Source organism: Meriones unguiculatus, chromosome 11 (assembly GCF_030254825.1).
Source record: "Meriones unguiculatus strain TT.TT164.6M chromosome 11, Bangor_MerUng_6.1, whole genome shotgun sequence".
NCBI classification, from domain to species: domain Eukaryota; kingdom Metazoa; phylum Chordata; class Mammalia; order Rodentia; family Muridae; genus Meriones; species Meriones unguiculatus.
In genome coordinates, this window is record NC_083359.1 from 13,364,183 (window position 1) to 13,384,775 (window position 20,593).

At 53.6% G+C, this 20,593-nt stretch overlaps 1 protein-coding gene across 1 annotated transcript in view; it reads right to left on the reverse strand.

Moving 5' to 3' along the window:
* Positions 1 to 250: 250 nt before the first annotated feature.
* The window catches only part of Galnt10 (polypeptide N-acetylgalactosaminyltransferase 10), a 134,541-nt gene continuing 114,198 nt past the window's right edge, over positions 251 to 20,593 (reverse strand). Inside the window, exons 6-12 of the mRNA XM_060363679.1 lie at positions 19,044 to 19,227; positions 17,350 to 17,467; positions 10,429 to 10,536; positions 7,917 to 8,138; positions 6,882 to 6,998; positions 3,815 to 3,964; positions 251 to 3,312 (exon numbers count right to left, since the gene is read on the reverse strand). Of these exons, the coding sequence (XP_060219662.1) occupies positions 3,154 to 3,312; positions 3,815 to 3,964; positions 6,882 to 6,998; positions 7,917 to 8,138; positions 10,429 to 10,536; positions 17,350 to 17,467; positions 19,044 to 19,227 (1,058 nt within the window). The 3' untranslated portion in view covers positions 251 to 3,153. The remainder of the gene's footprint in view (positions 3,313 to 3,814; positions 3,965 to 6,881; positions 6,999 to 7,916; positions 8,139 to 10,428; positions 10,537 to 17,349; positions 17,468 to 19,043; positions 19,228 to 20,593) is intronic.

Consider the following 20,593-nt stretch of genomic DNA (forward strand, 5'->3'; position numbering starts at 1 on the left):
GCAGGGGCTGCCCTCTGCCCTCTCCTTGGTTTGGTCTTTCGGCTCTGAAGGGTTATCTCCTGATAGTTCTACCCCAGTTTCTAAGACACCCGGTTTAGCTATCCTTCTCAGCCCTTTGCACCTACCACCATCCTTGCTTTGGTTCTGCCTTCAACTTGGTTCAGCGCCCTGTGGGATATCTGGACACTGGTTCAGTGCTCTGAGGACATGGACAGAAAGGCCGGACAAGGAGCGACATACAAGACACGGCTTTAGAGAAAGTCTGGAGGTTTATTGAAGGATCACAGTCACAACTGAACATGGTAATCCATCCTTCACAAAGCTCACTCTTCCAGGCAGGGGAGGTGGTCTTGGGCTTTCCCCCATGGAATCCCTGTCTCACTGCCCAGCTCCCCCTCCTGCAGCCCCTGGGGACCCCAGCCTTCTGGTCGGGCATAGAGCAGAGCAGAACATGTTAAGATCTCAGAACCCGGGACACGGACACCTCTCTCGCCCAATGGTGGCAGCAGGGCCCTGGCCTAGCATCAGTGGCAAGTGTCGTCAAATTCACGGGCGGAACCGCGCACCCTTTGTCCCTTTTACACTGTCAGTTTTTTGAAAACCATAAGCTGGAACTGCCTCCTGGGCACTGGATGCAAACCGCCTAATCTGTAAGAACTAGGGGCTGCTGAAGCAGGAATGCTGCGCTTCTCAGCTATACACGGGAACCGGGGCGACAGGAGGGCTTGAAGAGGAGCTACGAAGCTGGCTGGCTTTGGAAATCCACTATGCAGTCCGCTGATGATCTGCCACTCCTGGATGCTTTTAAAGCTGGAAGCTCCAGCTGGCAGGGGAGGGAGGGCAACACAGCTTGCCACACAAAGGCCTTAGCCTCAGAGCCAGGACACTCTGAGTTCCAAAATGCTTCCGGAATCATCCGGGCGTGGGGGCCGTGTGGGACACTGCCTTTCTGACCCAGTCTTGTTTTGCGATCTTAGCCTCTGATTAAAGCTTTGGAGGGAAAGGGGCCAGACACCTGGCCTGTCCCTCAGCATGTGGCATGTCCACAGGTCCCTCTGCCTGGGAGGAGTATCAGCTGGGTGGAAATCTGACCCTCTGCCACAAGATTTCCACACCTGAAGCCAAAACAAGGTGGGGATTAAGCACTTGCGGCTGGCCGCTGAGTGGACCTGGTCCTTCCTGTGACACACCTTCAAGTCAAAAGTTCAGTGGTCACAAACAGGGCTGAGGTGAGCTTAGAAGAAGTGGCCGCAGGAGAAGGGGATGGACCAGAGGAGGATGGAATGAAGCGAGCGAGGCTAGAGATGGCTTATGGCTGCACCTGCCTTATTAAACACTTGCTTGGCTTGGCGTCACCTGGATGCCAAGCTGGTCATCTTACCCTTGGTAGTGAGGGACAGGCAGAGCACTTCTTGGGGGGGGGTTCATCATCCCCACTCCCCCACCCTGCCAGGTCCCTAGAACTTGCAGCCTGTTCCAGGAAAGGGCTGCTACACCGCAGGCAGTTGCCTCTGCTGTAGGGGCCTCTGTGTCTCAGGTTCTGCTCCAAGCCTAGCAACTCCTGCTTGAAAGTCAGACACAAAGACACACACTCAGCTCCTAGGACCCCCACCCACCCCTGTCTGTCTAGCAAGGCACTAGGAAGTGGTTCAAGTTTAGGGAAAACTGGCTGTTCAGTTGCATTTTCTCTTTGTAAAAGGCACATTTTTTTTTTAAACTGTAAAATCACTCTCTGAGGACTGACTCCCCCTGGCTTGCAACACGCGTCCCCATTGGACTCTAGACACACACCCACCCACCCCCCGTTATGACTCCTTCCTAGCCACTTGTCAGGTAGAATGTTCATACGGGAAAGGACACTAGGAACCCACAAGTGAGCCGTGATGATGCACAGGAGATGTGTGAAGATGGCTCTGCACCAGCCACTTAGGGTCAACCTAGGCCAACCTAGGGTCCCGATGACCCTAATGCCAGCATCTCTAAGGCAGAGCTCTATCCCCAGGACCACACCTCAGTTACCTCACTGGTAAGGGACACCGTCAAGTGACAGTCACAGGGTAAAGGTGACACTTACCCTGGGACTCTGACATGGGGCTAAGGGTGATCTGGTCAGGGGACAATAGCTCATGAGGTCCTCACTGCGAAGAGGGCTGCGGCTGGGATGGTCAGCCATTGGGTTGTACCAAAGCCTCTGTTCTCCCACTGCCTCTGCCCCTGGGGGAGGGGTGTCACACATGGGCTTGGTGAGGACCTGGCTGCTTACACTATATGCTCACACATCCCCTGGCTCGCCTCTGCTTGCAACAGAACCGTGGCACCTTTCTTAAACTCTAGAGTTCTGTGAGGTTAGAACCACCACGGTCATTGTCTGGGGGATGTTGCCCCAGGGGACTGCAGGAGGAGACACCTCCCTGTCCTCTCTGAGGCAGGGAGCTGCCAAGGAGAGACACAGAGAAAAGGGCTTTGGAGGCATCGGCTGGCAGCTGTTCAGTCTGGAGGTCTACTTATTCAGCTGATGGAGCCCTGAAAACCTGGTGCCCAGAGAGCCCTGACGCTGGCATGGGTGTCTGAAATACCCAGAGAGCCAGGGGAGACATCCTTTATACATCCAGCTGCAGAGTGAGGGGCCCCTTGCCTGGCAGCTGGCCAGTGCTAGGAATGGAACACCCTGAGGTCCCAGTGGGCTCTCAGGGCCTTGGACTAACACGGAAGCTGGGCAGTACTGGCAGTACCCCCCTCCCACCCCCAACACAGGCAGACCGCCTTGCCAGCAGCTGGCACATAGGCTTAAAAGCTGCCCTAAGGCCAATACCACCTTTCCAGAGCACTGTCGTGTCTGGGAGCAGCCTGAGGGCTGGGCAACCTTGTAGAACCAATTTCCTTGCCCAAGGCTGGCCAGGTACTCCTAAACACTTAGGGGGCATGTTGGCAGGCTGGTGAGCTCTGCCGTAACGGAAGCAGGCTCTGCCTTCTCGTAGAGCCGTTTCTATGGCCTGTTCTCCCACTGGCCCCACAACCCAAGCGCTTCAAGAACCCTCTGTCCCCAAGCTCTTTGGCCCAGCACCTTGGGGCCCACAGATGCTTCTTCTCACAGGAGGAAGGTTTGTGAGCTCTGCAGCAACCTGAGGGGCCTTGACGAGGAGGCCTGAGGACTCAGTTTCTGTTGAAATTCTCTAAGACCGTGGAGTTGGTGTGTTCAAAGAGCCACTGCTGGGTGAGGGAGGAGGGGTTGCAGGTGTTCATGAAGATCCTGTGGTCGCTCTCACTGCAGTCCATGCAGCTGCCGCTTACTGGGTGGTACAAGGTCTTGTCCTGCAAAACAGGGAGGGTGTCAGGTGTGTGTGTGTCGTGGGGGGACGGGACACAGCAGCCATGACAGCAGCGAGGAAGTGAGGAGCTGGTCAGACTGGCGGTCACGTCCTGCAGACCCTACTGTTGACTAGATATGGCCCAGTGTCTCCTGTTGCCTTGTGGTGAATGCTACTTCTAAGTAGACCAGGCTGGCCCCCATCTCACTGAGGCCTGTCTGCCTCTGCCTCCTGAGGGCTGGGGTTTAAGATTTACAGCACCACAGCCCCAGCTTGGCTTTCTTTTTAAACGCATGAATCTGGGTTTCGGCCCTCTCTCTCTCTCTCTCTCTCTCTCTCTCTCTCTCTCTCTCTCTCTCTCTCTCTCTCCCTTGGAGCTGGCTCAGTGGCAGAGCAGGATGATCGAGTGGGCAGGCTCTACAGGGCTGAAGGGAGGCGCCTCAGCCGTTCAAACACAGGACCTAGCAGGCGGGTGCTCAGGTCCCCCGCCCCATGCCTCCGCCCACCTTGCGGTACTTCCACAGCTGGTTGCCCTTCATGCTGTGGCAGTCGTAGAGGGTGACCGGGCTGGTGTGGGAGACCGCGTCGAAGCAGAACTTCTTGGTGTGCTGAGGGTCCCCAGGCCGGATGTCCTCCTTCCAGGTGAAGGTGAAAACCTGCGTACACAGGGACACTGCTAGAGGGGCGGCCAACCTTCAGGGGTGATCTTGAGCTCCTGCTCTTCCTGCCTCCCACTCCCAAGTGCTGAAGTTACCGTCATGTGCCGCCATTCCCAGCTTAACTGACTTTACTCAGTAACTAATAACTTACCGTGGTTGAAGCAGGCTTTTACTCCGCAGCCCAGGCTGGCTATGGACCGTGTGAACTACTGTGTCAGCCTCCTGAGCACAACAACTACAGGCATACACTGAAATGTTGGGCTTCTGTTTTGTTTTCGTTTTGAACATAGTTTATTACATAGGAACATCATTATCTGAAGATTATTCAGAAAGTCTGCTTAACAGTTTCAACTTTATTTCTTTTCTTTTCCAGACAGGGTTTCTCTGTGTAGCCCTGGCTGTCCTGGACTCACTTTGTAGACCAGGCTGGCTTCGAATTTAGAGATCCGCCTGCCTCCTCCTACAGGCGTTCAACACCATGCCTGGCTTCTTCTGTTTTGTCTTAAACTAGGAATAATGAAACTCAGGGGTCTGAAAACATTTGTTGACTCTTATCTCCTGTTCTAATAGGCCAGCCTTAACTTTAAAAAAAGAGATTACTTTTATTTAATATGTGCATGAGTGTGTGGGCCCTGTGCCTGCAGAGACAGATAGAGGGCGCTAGGTCCTCTGGAGCTGGAGTGACAAGACTGTGAGCCACCCGGTGTGGCTGCTGGGGACCGGACCTGGGTCTTCTGCAAGAACCACAGGTTCCGTTAACGGCTGAGCCATCTTCCTAAAGCCTCCAGCCACTCAACTTCAAGAGGGATGAACTCTCAGCTAACGCTCTCACTGTGTTGCCTAGTGTGCTCAAGTGCAACCCAGACACAGTGACCCAACAGAAAGGCTTCAGCACGGGCCCCCTCTACAGAGATGAAGTTCCCTCAAAGGCCTTGGTGTCAGGAGACACCCAGGGGACTTCCCAGCCTGAATGCAGACCCACTTCCTGAATTCAGCTTATTAATCCCCCCAGCCCAGCCCAGAACCTTTCCATAGCTTTTACTGAAGACTGTCCACACTGAAGAAGGCTGCCTAAAACCACCCTCACCATCAGGATAACGAGCCCACCCCTCCCCAGGGACCCTGTGCTCCCAGGCCCATCTCCCTCCAGTCCTCTCACGGTGGGTGTCCCCAGGCCACCAGTGATCTGCTCTCTCTCACTAGAGATGGAGTTGCAGCTTTTAGAGCTCTCTGAAGCTAGAATCGGAGTATGCCTTCCTGCCTTTCTTTCTTCCCAACTTAATCTCCTTGTGATCACGCTGGTGGCCAGCACATTTATCAACAGTTCCCTCCCTGGTGTTACTGTCCTGTCTCCCTCTCCTGTGCTGGTCCTCACGCCTGGGCTGTGTGCCGGATTTTGGCTTAAAAAGCAAGCCACTAAGAACTTTTGTGTGTAAATCTTTGACCCAATAGGGCTGCTTAAGTGAGGAGCGTCTAGAAGGCTGGAATTGTGTTGAATCTGCATAGCGGCTTCGAAAGCACAGCCACAGACTCCCAGGAAGAAGCTGCCACCTTTCCTTTCCTCGAGCCTCTGGTTTCCATCAGCAGGGTTTGCGGTGTGCGGTGCTCCGGGCTCCCCGAGTCCTGTTAGAAGCCCCAGCAGTGAACGCTACTCATGCTTTAGTGCATCTGTGTTTTTAATTCGAATCAGCGAGAGAAAAGAATGACAACGGAAGCCGCAGGGATGCAGGGCAAGTAGCTCTGCTGCCTCGGGGAGGAAGGCCAGTCAGTGCAGCCCTTGTGAGGATCAGTGTGGAGAGGCTTCAAGACCAAAAAAACCCACGATACGACCCAGCTCTCCTCCAAGGAATCTCTGCCAACATACCAAGGAGAGACCTGCCATGACTAATTTATTGAGACAAGGACTCACAAAGCACAGGCTGGCCTTGACCTTCCCACGTCCTGCCTCAGCCTCCAGAGTGCTGGGATTAATTACAGGCGTGTGCCGCCACGACCACTGGTGTCAAGGATTAAATCCAGGGCTTTTCACATGTTAGGTGAGTATTCAGGTAGCCATCCCGCATTCCCAGACCTTATTCTCTCAGTGTTGTTTTGTTTGTTTGTTTAAATTTATTTTTCTAGGCCGGGTATGGTCACGACTTTAATTCCTAGCACCCAGGAGGCAAAGGCAAGAGGATCTTGGTGAGTTCAAGGCCAACCTGGCCTCTGTAGCAAGTTCCATGACAGCTAGGGCTACATGGGGAGGCCCTGATTTTTTTTTTTTCAGTAGTGTGTGTATGGTGTGTGCCATTGCATGAGTGTGTTGGTCAGGGGCAGCTTTGGGAATCTGGTTCTCACCTTCTACCCAGAGTTCTGGGGACTGAACTCAGTTTTTCGATCTTTTAAGGCAGCAAGCCCCTTTACTGGCTGGGCCATCTCACCAGCCAGCCCTGGTTAGTGACTTCACAAGCGAAGGAAGACAGACACGTGCCACAGCGCATGCTGCCTTCCAAGGCCAGGCCTTCTGTGAGTCACTGCCCTGCAGAAAGGTCCTTGACAGATCTGGCCAGAGGCTGGTGTCACACTCTTGGATCTGCAGAACCATGAGGACCTCAGGCTAAATAAACTTCCATTCTTTATAAAGTATTCAGAACATGGCACTGAGTTGTACAGTAATAGAAACCAGAGCAAGCAACACACACACAGACAGACATACACACACACAACTAATTAGTGAAATGAGTCAAAAGTTGCCTATGCTTATAGGCGTGAGAGCTGGAGTTTAGTGGATAGTCCAGATGGACAGTGGACCTGTCATTGTGCAGGAAGTCCCTCCCCCTCCCCTGGGGTCCTGGAAGTTCTCAGACAACTGGAATCTGGAAGCTCTCTGACTGACAGCGGTCCCGGGACCTGGGACCCACTGAGTGGGCCTTACCTGCATGCTGTTCCAGGCGGCCTCTCCACGGCCCCGAACACACATCTCCAGCCTCAGCGGGGAGCCCAGCGTGCCGTGCTTCGTGTCTGTGCACAGTCCTGTGCCCACATTTCGAATCTGAGGGTGGAAAGGGAGGACCAACCGCTGAGGCACCTCAAGGGCCCTCGCTGGGTTGGTGGGGAGACTCAGGCAGAAATCCAAGCCAGGCTGAACTTTGAACTGCCTGTGAGGAGCTTAGCCCTGGCTGCTGGGAGGTCCTCCCAAAGGAAGAAGCCTGGAGGCCAAGGCCCTTCTCTGGCCTCACACTGAGAACATTCCATCCAACAGATCCAGGACCCAGTTTGACCTCCATTCCAGGGACCTGAGGGGCAGGTGTCCAGGGACAGTGTCTTGGAAACTATTCGAGAAGGATGGGAGATGTTTGCTATCCATCTAAGTTATCCTTTAGGGCAAGGGAATGGCTCAAGGGAGTGGGAGTTCTTCCCAACTCAGTCCACAGAACGGGCACGGGCCTGGCCCACTCCTCAGCCATGCAGGCTGGACGTCAGCTAGGAGTTCTGGGCTGCACACATCACCAAGAGGCTAGCAACAGTTGAATTAGTTTCGAAAGGGCTTCAGGAGTGCCCATGAGAAGTCCTGTAGTCCGCAGGAAGGGGAGGGGGAAAAGAGGACATTAACTCAGTTCTGAACCTGGCCTCTAAACTCTTAGTCTGTATTTCCGATGGGCAGGATGGGCTGTGTGTCTCACACAGGGGCACGGCTTACAGCGTGCAAGGTCTTGGGTGTCTGATCCCTGGCATGGCAAGTCAAAGGACATTAAAAAAACCAAACCAAACCCAGGAGCGTCTCCCGGTCAAAATGCATGCCAACCCAGCTCAGATACTCAGAATACTCAACACTCAAAACACAATAAAACAAAAGTCAACTCCTCCAGGATGGGGGTCCCGGAGAGAAAGGAGAGAGAGGCTGTGACTTTTAGGCCTTCTTCGGCACGTTCTCGGGGTGTCTGTGTCTGGCCCCTCCATCCACACTCACCTCCCCCCACGCCGCGGCCGGGGGCTCCACGGGTGGGTAGAACTTGGGCAGGTCCCAGGCGATTTTGGTCATAAACCACTTGAAGCTCTTGCAGTTGAGGGAGCTCCGGAGCTTTTTCTGGGCCACGACATCCCCGGGGGAGAGGTGGCGGTACTCCGGCCTGCGCTGGTAGATGTATTCGGCGTACTCATCCATCCACACCTCCGCCACTCGCTTCAGGTTCTGCAATGAGACGCAGCTGCAGGGGTCGGGCTTGCTAGAGAGCCCAGGCTAGCTCTGAGCCATCTCACCAGCCCCCTCACCTTATTTTATTTTATTTTGTGACAGGGTCTCTCACTGAGCTAGGATGGTGAACAGCCAACCCCAGCTATTCTGTCTTTCCCCGGCTGAGCTGTGGTCACACAGGTGTCTATGGGCTAGCTGGAGGGTGCTGGCATCCAAACTCAGCCACCCATGCCTGCACCAAGTCACCTCTCCAGTGCTTCAAAGCCAATCTGAGTTGGGTTTCTGTCATTTTTAACCAACAGTCCTGGCCATTCCGTAAGAAGAAGAATTTGCACCCAGAAGGTCTAATCCCACCAGCAGGTGGGATTTCTAACAGTCCTCAGAGGTTTGAGAGTTTCGTTAGGAAGCCTCAGGGCAGCCGACTACAAAACTACAACCACTGGAATGGGAGGAAGCCCAAAGGGGAGGTAGCCCTGGGCAGAACGATTTGGAGACAGGAAGATTAAGATCCTGTGTGTCAATCAGGTGGGAATCTGGTATCCCTGCCGCACAGACTCAGAATGAGAGCACAAGTGGATGCTTGGAAACCTCTTCCTTCAAACCCAGTCTTCCTTCAATGGCTAGGACCCGATTTCCCCTTCTTTAAGACCCACCCGTGACTAGGCGGGCTTGATTTCTAGCCTGAGGTTCATCTGAGGTCTCCCCTGAAGTGTGATCAGTTATTCACACTGGCCTGGAACGGTCTGCTTCGGGAGCAGACGGCTTGGTGGGGCTGGACAAATGTTGAAGTGTTTTCTGGTGGAGACTTGAGCTCTTTGAACCAGATGGTCTCAATGGCACGGAGATGTAAACCAGCCACGGCCTGTGTAAATGAGGGGGCACGGCCAGGCACCAATGAAACACAGGTGGCAGCTGGGCTTATAGGGAAGCCCTGGGATACACCCCTTGGGGCTAGCTCATGTCAAACAAAGGACCCGACTCGGGACAGGTGGCCAAAGATGTCAGCTGCCCGAATGGGATGCAGGTGAGACACGGCAGCGTGCTGTCCAGCCCCAGCTGTTAACAGGATGCAGCCACGAACACCTGTGTGGACAGTCATGGCTGCTGTTTAGGGAAGGGATACAGGCACCTGTCAGGATACAGCTCAGCGGGTCTGAGCTGGAGTTGTGAGTTATTTAATTGCTCCCATTTCATCTCCATCCATCCTGGAAGCGGAGAACGGAACCCAGGGAGAAGGGAGGCCGGTGTGCCCCCTTCTACAGGGTGCCTGGCTGGAAGGCAGGCTTACATGGTGTCACTGTAGCGTCCAACAGGCTCACACTCATCTTTGGCTTGGAAAAGGGTGACTGTCCCCATGCTCCTGGTGGCCTCCAAGGGTGGCAGTCTCTAGCTTAGGAAAAGGCTGTGGCTCTGTTTTCCTGTTTGTCAGGGCAGGCCAAGGACATCTGGGAGGATTCCTACCTCTCCGTGGAACCCAGCTCCCCGGTTAATGGGATGTCCACGGAGCAGCAGGCCTGGAGGCTGTCTTTAGAGACACCACTAGAGGGCTCTGCCGCCCTGCCTTCCAGCCGTGTTCTGGCTCAGCTGTACCCGAAGCTGGGAAAATCCCTCTCTGGCAAGGAAGGAAGGCCTAGGAAAGTGGACGGCTGAGAATGTAGGCCAGAAGGTCTCCCAAAGTTTCTTTTTTGGGGTGTGGCTTCACTCTGGCTTTTCTCGTACTACCACAAACACTGATGTGTCTTTTCAGAGGCACCTCTTTCACTTATTTTTGAGGTCACCTTTATTTTTTATTTTTCCCAACGAAATTTATTTCCCTAGCAAAAGAACCCCCGTGCCCCCAAGACAGTTTGCTAATGATTACTCCCTGTAGTCAGCGGTCAATTCAGTTACACCCCTTAAAGGGTTTTCAGGTCAGTGAAACAGTTTTACATGTATAGGGGAAGGGTAAAGAAGAGAGCCATTTATTTATGGCTTCTTGCAAGCTTTTCAATAGAAAAGACCGCCACCATGCCTGCTTGACAGGTTTCTTTAATTTTTTTTTTTTTTTTTTTGGTGCTGGGCAATGCTGAGTTCGGAAGGATCAACTCCATTTTCATAAAGCTCCAAATCCAGCCTCAGAGGGGCCGGGCAAACCTCCCAGCCTGGCACAGCCTCCAAGCGGCCGAGCAGGGCTCTATGGAAGTTCCTTTCAGCTGGATTTCACTTGGAAATCTATCAGCCTGGGGCCCCAGGAGGCCTCTCCGCTGCCACAGGCTGCCCCCAATTCCCTGGAAAGCCACCACCTTACCCGGGCCAGGCTGACTCCAGCAGGGACCTTGTAGGGCACATACTTCCTGTAGATATGACCCACTCTGGAGCAGGGGATGTCCTCCATGCGGCCCCCACACATCCACACCTGCAGGGGAAGAAGGGAGGATGAAGGTGCCGCCTCTGTTCTTATGTCCTCTCAGACGCCTGCTCGAAGCCTGTGTGGCCTTCTCAGGCCCTGAACTCAGAATGGTAGGGAGCCAGGCGGGGGGGTGGGGGGGATGCAGCAAGGCAACAGAGTAGAAGCAGCTGACAGCCCTGGCCACCAAGGGCTGTGTGGTTGCCCGCTGCAGCCACTGAGAGGAACAGTTGGAGGCCAGAGGGCAGAAGAAAAAAAGTGGCAAGGCTAGAATAGAAACCCATGGGCGTGACGTGGCTACCATACTCTTGAATTCACAGCAGCTGTGGTGCTTAAGACCTGCCCAGGATTGGGCCCCTATAAACGAAAAGATGGCTCATCAGATAAAACAAACAAACAAACAACACTGCCAAAGCTCTGGAGCTGCATGCAGAAGGAAAGAACCAACTCCCCAAGACTGTCCTCCACCTATGTGCTACAGAACCTCCAAATTCATTAACAAGAACAAAACAGATTGGGCCCCTGATTGTTCCCATATGACTGAGGCTGTTAGCAGTTGCTAGGGAGGGAAGAGACGTTTTCTTCAGTGCTGTAGCCATGGGTAAGGTGTCCGTGATCCTGTGAGTAAAATGAATTAAGCTCCTTGGTTTACATGCACACAAGACCTGAGAAGTGGGGGCAGGCTGGAAAAAAGAAGGAAATCAGTGTGTGTGTGGGGGGCTGCTACATTGTCCTCATTAGCCAGGATGGTCTGACTCAGGGGGGACTATGGTGAAGAGAACACCAAGTGTGCAAAGGCTCATGGGTAGACACAAACACTGTACCATGAATGTGAGAGGCCTGGAGTCCAGCGGAGTGTAAAGGAAGGGAAGGCATAGGCTCTCACCAGGCTCTGGTTGGACAGGATGTCTTCATACCATTTGATTTTACACAGTTGACTCTGCTCACGGAATGGGGTAGGTGCGGTCCTGGGCAGATACTACAGACCAGAATCGGGGCCACAGCGGCTTTGGCTGTGGAGGGTCCCAGCTGCTTCTGGGACGCCGTTAGTCACATTTTCATATCCCACCTCCTGTGGACTGAGAGACTGGCACGGGGCAACCCCAGTTCTGTGCAGCACCCTTGCTGGGGGCTGGGCTTTATGTCCTAATCCATTCGGGGCTCTCAGAGGGTCTTGGGTCTTGCTAGCCCCTGCCAGGATGGATACAGGATGTCCCCTGTGCCGTTTCCCAAGATGGGAGCTGTTCCAGAATGCAGTTAGCAGAGGTGCAGTTCTGATGGTACGGAAGAGGAAAACCCTGGCTGCTCAATCAAACAGAATACTGGTCTCTAGATAATGGGCTCTGGATGCTGGATTAATGTCAAGGCCAAGCCAAGAAGTTTATTTTTAAAGCAGGAGATATCGATCAGCCGCCAGCCTCCCATCAAGGCCACTCTCCTCTCACAGGGATTGATGGGGAAGGATGCTTTTGCCAGGCAGATATGTCTGCCTGCTGCCAGGCCACCCTCTGCCTTTCTGAGTGGTGTTGCCAAGACGGTGGGGACAACTTGCCTACCCTGGCTTTGACATCTCCTGTGACACTGGCATTAGTTAAAGCTGTCCCAAGCTCTGCTGGCTAGGAGTCCTTTCACTGTGCAAGTGGACAAATGAAATCCAAAGCCGCCTTTTTGCAGGGACCTCCAGTTCCCTTGGCCCTGGCTACACTGGCTACCAGCCTGAAGGGACCAGGGTGACCTTGCTCTGCAGGAAGGTCTGAGGCAGCCGAGGTGTTGCCAGAGCCCAGGATGTCCTGAACTCACAGAGGACCTGGCTGAGTCCCCTCCGTGGATTCCTGTCCTGGATGGAGGTGCTGGAGGAGTGTCTCCTTATCTCTCCCCGTCCCATAGCTCTTTCCTCAGTCTGGAGAACTCCTTGTACCCTGAGCTCTGCTGTCTCCCCACCCTCCCCTGCAGGCCCTGACCTGATAGGGCTTCTCGGTTTGCAGCAGGGACTTACAGCACTTGCCTTCGTTGCTTTTCCTTTAAATGCAACATGAGTATGTACACAGACGCAGCTCAGCTGTGAGCCTCGTGGGCGGCTTTGCCTGACGGCACTCTTTCTCTGTGTGGAGGTCTGTCCTATTCACCCCTCCTGGGGCCAGGGAATGGCTTTAGTCTACCAGCTTTAGTCCCCAGCCTTGTGGGCTGAGGTCTCAGGTCTTTCTGTTTGTTTTGAGAAAGCGCCTGGCGTGCTTGTGCTTCCTCTTAGCCAGGAGAGCTGTCACTGTCTGAAAGAAAAGGTCCTACCCCCATCTTTCTCTGGATGCAGCCTGCCTTTATTTTTATCTTGGGTGAAGTGGAACGGACAGTGTCACTACCATGGTCTCCATCAAATCTGTCTTGTAGCAAACATCTTTCAACTGGAGAGACAGAATCCCAAAACTGGGGGATGCCCCTTTCTGGGAAAGAAAGCCAGAGACCCAGGTAGGTGCCCTGAGTTGTATTGGACCATGGCAGCCATGTTAGGCCCTAGCCCTAGCCCTGGCTCTGCTCTTAGCCAGTCACACAGTACCTTCAGGCCTTGCTTCCTGCACAGCCAATGCAGCTTCACATGGGGAAACCAAGGCCGGATGCGGTCAAGTCCCTCCCCAGAACAACACCTTTCTGGCTCCAGGAGGGCCAGGGCTGCAGCTGGCCCTTGGACAGACTCACATTCATCAGGCCAAGGACACTCAAGGAGCTTCCCATCAAGCTCCCATAGACTGCTGGGGAGCTTCAGCAGACAGCCCTGAAGAGGACTGGACATGGATGAGGGGCGGGTGCCTACCTGGGAAGGGTTACTGGCATAAGAGCCCCCAGAGAATGGTGGGGTCAGAAGGGAAGGGGGAGGCATAGAGAGAAGTGGGGTGAGGGGTGGAGGTGCACTGAGCTACAGGGCCCAGTATTTAACCGGCCTCTAGAACGGAGGAGATGCTAAGCTCCAAGCAGGAGACTCACACAATGACCCCTGCAGGAGAAAGAAGGGATCAGTGACTGGTCCAGATATTTCAGACTGTGGTTTTCCTGTTTTATTTTGAGGTAAAGTCTCACGTAGCCCAGGCTAACTTCGAACTCCTAATTCTCCTGCCTCCTAGTGCTTAGGATCACAGGCATGCACCACCAACCTAGTTTATGTTGGGAATCAAACCCAGAGCCCACGCTGGGCAATCATTATATCTAGTGTGCCACATTTCCAGCCCTTGCTTTCCTTTTCCTTTTCCTTTTCTTTTCCCTCCCTCCTTCCCTCCCTCCCTCCCTTCCTTCCTTCTTTCCAACAAAGAACATTGCTATTGTGTAGCCCAAACTAGCCTTTGACCATATCCAACCGATTCATCAATAGCGGAACTGCCTTAATTGGTTATTTACCTTGTGGCAGTAGCTCACAATTGCTGGGCAAACCCTCTCCCACCAAGCTATGCTTTTAGCCCTGGAGTGGGTCTGCTGGGGTTCTCCCATCAGGAGAAACAGGTCTGGTCTGGAATCAGAGCTGGATTATTAATCTGTCAGGCTTCATGGCACAGACAGATCCCTCATGATTTCTGGAAGTGCACTTGTGTCTTTCAGGCCAGCGGCTTTTCTGTCACCATGAAGAATGGGGTCTCAGCAAAGGGAGAGGCTGAGCTCTGGCTGACCCAGAACTTTGTGTTCAGGGAGACACCAGGGCAGATGGACAGGCCTGCCTGCCTTGGGCCTGGAACACAGGCAGGACAGGTGGACTGTCATTGGCCAGGAGGGAGAGGGAGAGAGAGAGAGAGAGAGAGAGAGAGAGAGAGAGAGAGAGCACCGAGAGAAGAATGTCTTCCTCCCTGATGCCAGGGTCACTTATTATTTCGGCTGGCTCATTTTCCCCAGAGAGTGGCCAACATAATTGGATCAGATGGAATTCGAGCCAGCTTCCTTCCACATACTCCAGTGTGGCTTCATTACCAAGTCTTTTGTAAATAAACTGAGTGGAGGAAGAAAAAAAAAACATCATCTGTTCTGCTGTGACTGGCTGAGGAGTGAGTGTCACTATGTGACTTTTTGAAACACATGGAACAAAATGAAATCCTTTTGGTTTTCGAGATCCCTTTGTGAGCGACTCACCGTTGGCTGTTCTCCAAGCCAGCGGTTTCTAGAGAGCAAGTCGCTGGGAGAGTTAGAAATGGCTCTGGCCAGTCACACAGGCGTTCCAGGCCACAGATCTTCAGGCAGCACCTTCCTCACCAGCAATCCTCCAGTTGCTGCGGAGGTAGCCATGGCTTAAGACACGGAAGGATCCCGGATCTACTAGACTTAGTTACCTAGCAACACTTCGCTCTTCAGATGGGTCTTTCCCGAGAACAAGCCTGGAAGAATGTGTCATAAAACAGCGTTTGGCGGCAGACTGTGACTTCAGCGCACCATGGGGTGTAACGTTTGCCAAGCCAGATTACACGGCTAGGGACACTGACCCAACTGACTCTGTGCTACGACTCACAAAACCTGCACCCATGGCAGGCACCATCGATTCTCAGTCTATGGAATGAGCAGCCTCAGGCTGCACAGCCACTGGGAAGGCCCCTACCAAAGGGCCAAAGGCATCTAGGGAGAGGCTCAGGCTATTTCTTTTCTTCTTCTCCTTCTTCTTCCTCTTCCTCCTACTCCTTCTTCTTTCTTCTTCTTTTTTTATCCTCCTCCTTCTTCTTCTATTTTTTTTTCCTTTTAAAAATTATTATTTTAGCTTTAAAAAAATTCTGTAAGCCAGGCAGTGGTGGCGCACGATTTTAATCCCAGTACTCGGGAGGTAGAGGCAGGTTTGAGGCCAGCATGGTCTACTGAGTGAGTTTTACAGCAGCCAGGGCTACACAGAAAGATCCTGTCTCAAAAAAAAAAAAAAAAAAGAAAATTGAACATATGTGTCTGTAACACATATAACAACTACTCTTATGCACATAAGAATAGGAACAGAGGCCACAAGGAGGTGTCTGATCCTTTGGAGTTAGAGGAGCTTGTGAGCTGCCCAATGTGGGCGCTGAGACTTGAACTCAGGTCCTCTACAAGAACATTATGTGCTCTTATCCACCGAGCCACATCTCCAGCACCTTATTTGCTACTTTGGATTTAGGCCTGTTACCCATTCTATTTATTTACCGAGGGCCCAAAGAATAACCAAGTAAAACGGGAAGGACCCCGGGGAGAGGAAAACCTGAGAGGCAAGGGTGAGCGAACGCTGCTGATTTTCTTAGGTTAGCTTTCCTCTCGGTCGCTTTTCTCTTGGTAGGTTAATACGTGGACTTTGGAGCCGGTAAGCTTGGGGTCAGGCCCAGCCACTGTAGACTGTGTAGTCTGAATCCTATTTGCTTGATACCAATGTTAGCTGTATCTGAGAGGCTGAGCCTCTCAAAGGAGAAAGCACCAGTGACCTGGAGGCTAACAGAGACACAGAGTACTGTTTATCGCAGCAGAGAAATGTTACGCAGAATTCTAGGGAGCTGTCTGTATTCCCAACGCCTGAACCGTGCAGCCGGTTCTGTAGTTGATACCGACATCTCGATAATGATAATGCTCTTTAGGACTCTTATTAAGTAGCCTCCTATCAAGCATAATCTCATTAATTCTCAGCAACACTGAGAACCACATAACCACCCACCTCCTTCCATGAAAGCTGAAATTAAGGCTCAGTGAGGGGGACACATCCCGGCCCAAGACCACACAGCTGCTGCTGGAAGGGGACGAGCTAGGACCTGACATGGACCACCCGGGCCCAGCCCCGAGGTCCTTCGCCAGCGCTTGACATCAGATTGCTGCACTGAGGCTTGAGGCTCAGGCCAGTGAAGGTGCTGCTTGTCCCTCATGGACTGGGGGCTTGTCAGCCAGGGTCTGGTCATGCTGAATGCTGGTTCTACTGTTGTGTGTATGTGTGTGCATGTACGCATGTGCCTGTGAGTGCCACAACCTACTACAGAGAGGACAACTTGTGGGAAATGGTTCTCTGCTTCCACCATCTGGGTTCTGGAGATGGAACTCAGGTCATCGGGCTTGGCACTGAGTGTCTTTATCCTAAGCCGCCTCACCAGCCCTTGATACTGGTCCAGATGGACGGCAAGCGTATAGGGCAAGCTCTTCTTTCCCTCGTAGGGGCTGAGCCTTCTCCTGCTCTCCAAACAGAACCCCACAAATACCGAGTAGAAAGCACACTCCTGTAGCTGGTGGTAACTAGATTCTGTAGTAACTTCTTCATAGTCGCTGTCAGGCAGCACGTTGGCTCTCCGATCCAGAGGCAACGGTAAATATTGATTCATGTCATCTTTAGCAATGTCTGTCAGCCACTCATCTCTGGCTGTGGTCCAGGCTCTGTGATGAGCATTTTCTAAGTCATCTCAGTTAACCTTCCCAGGTGGCCGTGTGTGTGTGTGTGTTACTGATCTCATTCAGCAGAGGAGGTAAATCCTGGAGAAATGATCTAAATTGCTCAAAGCCAAAGCTACCCAGTGACAGGATTAGAATTTGGACTGAGTCTTCCCAACTCTTCCACCTACTGGTCTCTGCCCATTCCTGCTGTGATAGAAACAAGAGGAAAGACTTGAACAGGCGACCATGTAGGCCAGCTGGGCATCTGTGGGGCCACGTGGCCGGAGGCCTAGGTTTGTCTGTCTTCATCTTCCCAACACTGGTGCGAAGTTCTGTCACGGCCCTGCCCTGCCTAGCGGAAGCAAATGCTGGTCAGATCTATGGCCGAGGCAGCTTGCAGGTCCCTTCCACCCTCTCACTGTCCCCTACCACAGGGAGTGGCCAGCAGGAGCAGAGAAGCCACAGCAGCTGCCCATGGGAGAAGAGACTCACCTTGAAGGAGATCTCATACTGCTCCCCTCCCCAGATCTCCAAGCCAGGGTCGTATCCGCCCAACTCCCAGAACCACTTCCGGTCCACAGCGAACAACCCTCCAGCCATGACGGGAGACCTGCCGGAGAAGGTGCAAGGTGTGAGGGCATGCATGCAGTCAGGAGCCCCTGCTTCTCGGCTGATGGCGTCCCCAGGAACCCGGCTTATCTGCTGGAGACTCTAAGGCCTCATGGGTGGACACCTGGCCTTCCTGCCTGACACGTCCTCTGCCAAACCGCTGCATTTCAACCCAGCAGGTCCCCAGTCCCTTGATGCAGTCAACACTTGAATGTACTTGTGAAGTGAAATCTGCTGCAGCAGCAGCTCTTCCCCACAGGCCTTGCAGCTGCTCCACAGACCCGTCTCTAGCTTCCCCTGAGTCACAGGGTCTGAACCGTGGTCTTCAGAGTGTGCGCGCCGCAGAACCCTCTAGAGAGACTGAAAAATAACACAGCTCGCTGGGCCCACGCCAGGCCTGTGGAAGCAGCCTCTGGGCTGGAGCCCAAGCACCTGGTTTAGTGCTCGATCCTTTGAGGGTTTTCTCTCACTGAGCTCAGCGGATGCCTGCTTGGCTGTGCTCTCCACAGACGCCGGCTCAGTCCTCCCAGTTACTCTGGGAGCAAGGATGAACTTCATTCATTCATCACTGAATGCCACCCACAAAGCAGGGGCTGGATGGAGTCAGGGGACAGCAGTATGGTGGAGAAGTCACCTCAGCCAGAGGGATCCAGGAGACAGTAAAGGCAGTAAAGTACCGTAAAGGCCTAAGGGAAATACTGACAAAAGCACTAAGAAAGGCTGTGTCTGCTTCCAGCCCTGGGGGTGAGGAAGCAGATAGGATGCTCAGAGGAAAGGCTGTTGAAGAGGTGTGCTGAGGCAAAAACACTGCAGGGGAGAAGGGAACCAGCAAGGCGCAGACGTGAACGCACAGAGGGGTGGCCAGGGGATGAGAGAGTCAGGGTGTGACATGACGGGCTCCAGAAGAAACCATGGCACCCCACACAGGAAGCCGTGTGCACGCTATGTTTGCCGTGTGCACACCTATCAGGGTGGATGGCTGTGTCCCGGTCTGTTGAAAATAGAACCCAAACTTCCAAACCAACATGACCAGAGATGGCCTGTACAGCCCTGCTTGGCCCCAGGACTCATGGGAGAGGCCGATGGGACAAGGCTGCACCTAACCATGTAGTGATTGGAGGGGACCTTCATACAAGAGCGGCTCCTGGGCCATTACTGAGGGTGTGACACGGCACAGTGCTCACCTCAGCCTTCAAAGGAGGCGGGGCTCACCCTGGCCATCCGGATTCCGCCCTTGGGAATCGGTTCAGAACGACCGGCCTCACAGCTGGCTTCTGACCTGGTCTCCCAGCCACAGGTCCAAACCGCTGAACCTACGACCCGCCCTCTTAGGAATGAGCTGTGGTGATACCGTGGGCAGTGTCGATGGGATGGGAACCCTTCACTCAACTTCTGTGGCGTCACCAGAGGTGACATTAACCCTGGGTGGTCTGCGGCAGCTGCTGCACTTGGAGGCACTGCTGCGTGTGAGAGAACGAGGTAAGTTCAGTGGTCAGAGACACCCAACGCTCGTTTCTGAGTGTACTGGTAGGGTCCCCGGGTCACCGCCAGGATGAGCCCCGACCAGTTGTACTTACTCAAATGGCTCACTGGGGTCAGCCTTCTGCAGCTCGGGAGGGATGGGGATGCGTTTGTAGTACATTTCCCAGTCGAAGGCGCCCCGCATGGCGTCCCCGGCCTGCGTCTCGTAGCGGAAGTCATCGTGGTCGATGACGTCGATCATGGGGCACACGATGGTCTTTCGGTTCCGGGCGATGCGGTCTGAGGTGGTGGAGAGATGCCCATTAGTGGAGGCAGCAGCCAGGGGGCTGCCCCTGCTTCAACAGCTCCCAGGATCACCGGAGGCTGGCTTCCTTCCACACCCAGCATGGGGTGGGAGGGTCTGCCTCTGAGCTTGTTAAAAGGCTCGGATAACACAGTATGTGAAGATACCAAACCATGGGGCTACAGGTGTATGGCTCTGCTTTTCTTCTCTGAGGACCCCTCACCATGCTCCTTATTGCAAAATCCTGATCGTGGTTTGCGGCCGAAAGCAGTCAAGTTCCCTAGCGTCTGTCTGTTCCCAGCTGCCCATGGGCACCCACAGCTGTGGTCGGCAGTTAAGACAGTTCAGCTTGAGTTTTCAAACAGCCCAGACTACGCAAGAGGGAGCAGCTAGCCCTCGGAAGCTCTGAGTGTATGTGGGCAGGGTGCACCACCCCATGGTGGAATGCCACGGGCTGAGTGAATCCAAACAGCACATGCGACCCTGACCTGACCCACGCCATGGTTCCTTCCAAGCTTGGGAGGGGCTGACTGAGCCACTGTGCCCAGTCTGTCACAAAGACCCCAGTGCTGGTCTGATTTACCCTATATCATTCCCACAGGGTGCTCTGAGGACCACTGTGGGCTCAGTGGTCTGTCATGAGGGGAAGATGGCCCGTGCCAGGGAGCCTGCTGTTCAGGGTCAAGGGTCATAGGTCACGGGTCATGTTCAAGACTTGCAATGTGGGCCCTAGAGGGCTAGAGAAGGGCAGGAGCCACGTTTTAGCAAGCCGTACAGAATTTTTCACAGCGTCTGTGCCTGTTCTCTCTCTCTCTCTCTCTTTCTTAATCTGAAGGCATGACCCATGGGTAGGTAGGTGAGTGATGGAATTGTGTGTGCGCTTGTGTGCGCATATGCATATATACATGCATACAAGCCTGGAGAACAGTGACCACTCACGGGACAGCAGGTTCTGTTACAGGCAAAACGTCAGGGAGCACGGCTTAGTCCCACTGTGCGTGTGGGCAGGTGTGTCCTAGACTGAGCTGGCCGCTGCATTTCTAACTGCGACACGTGATATGAACCGTTGCAGAGGCTAGAGAGGTAGCTTGGTGGTAGAGCATTTGTTCAGCATACACTAGCCACAACACACACATACACACACATACACACACACACACACACACACACACACACACACACTCACAGAAATGCCACTTGTGTCACGTATCCCCAAATGGACAGTAGCATGACCAGTGCTGGATGGCACGTGGCGTAGGTTTTACACTGCTCTCCTCACCCACTGAGTCAGAATTCCTGGTCCATGGCAGATGCCCTGAGGTGGGAGTGTCTTCATGATGCTTGAGGGGAAGAGGGAGAGAC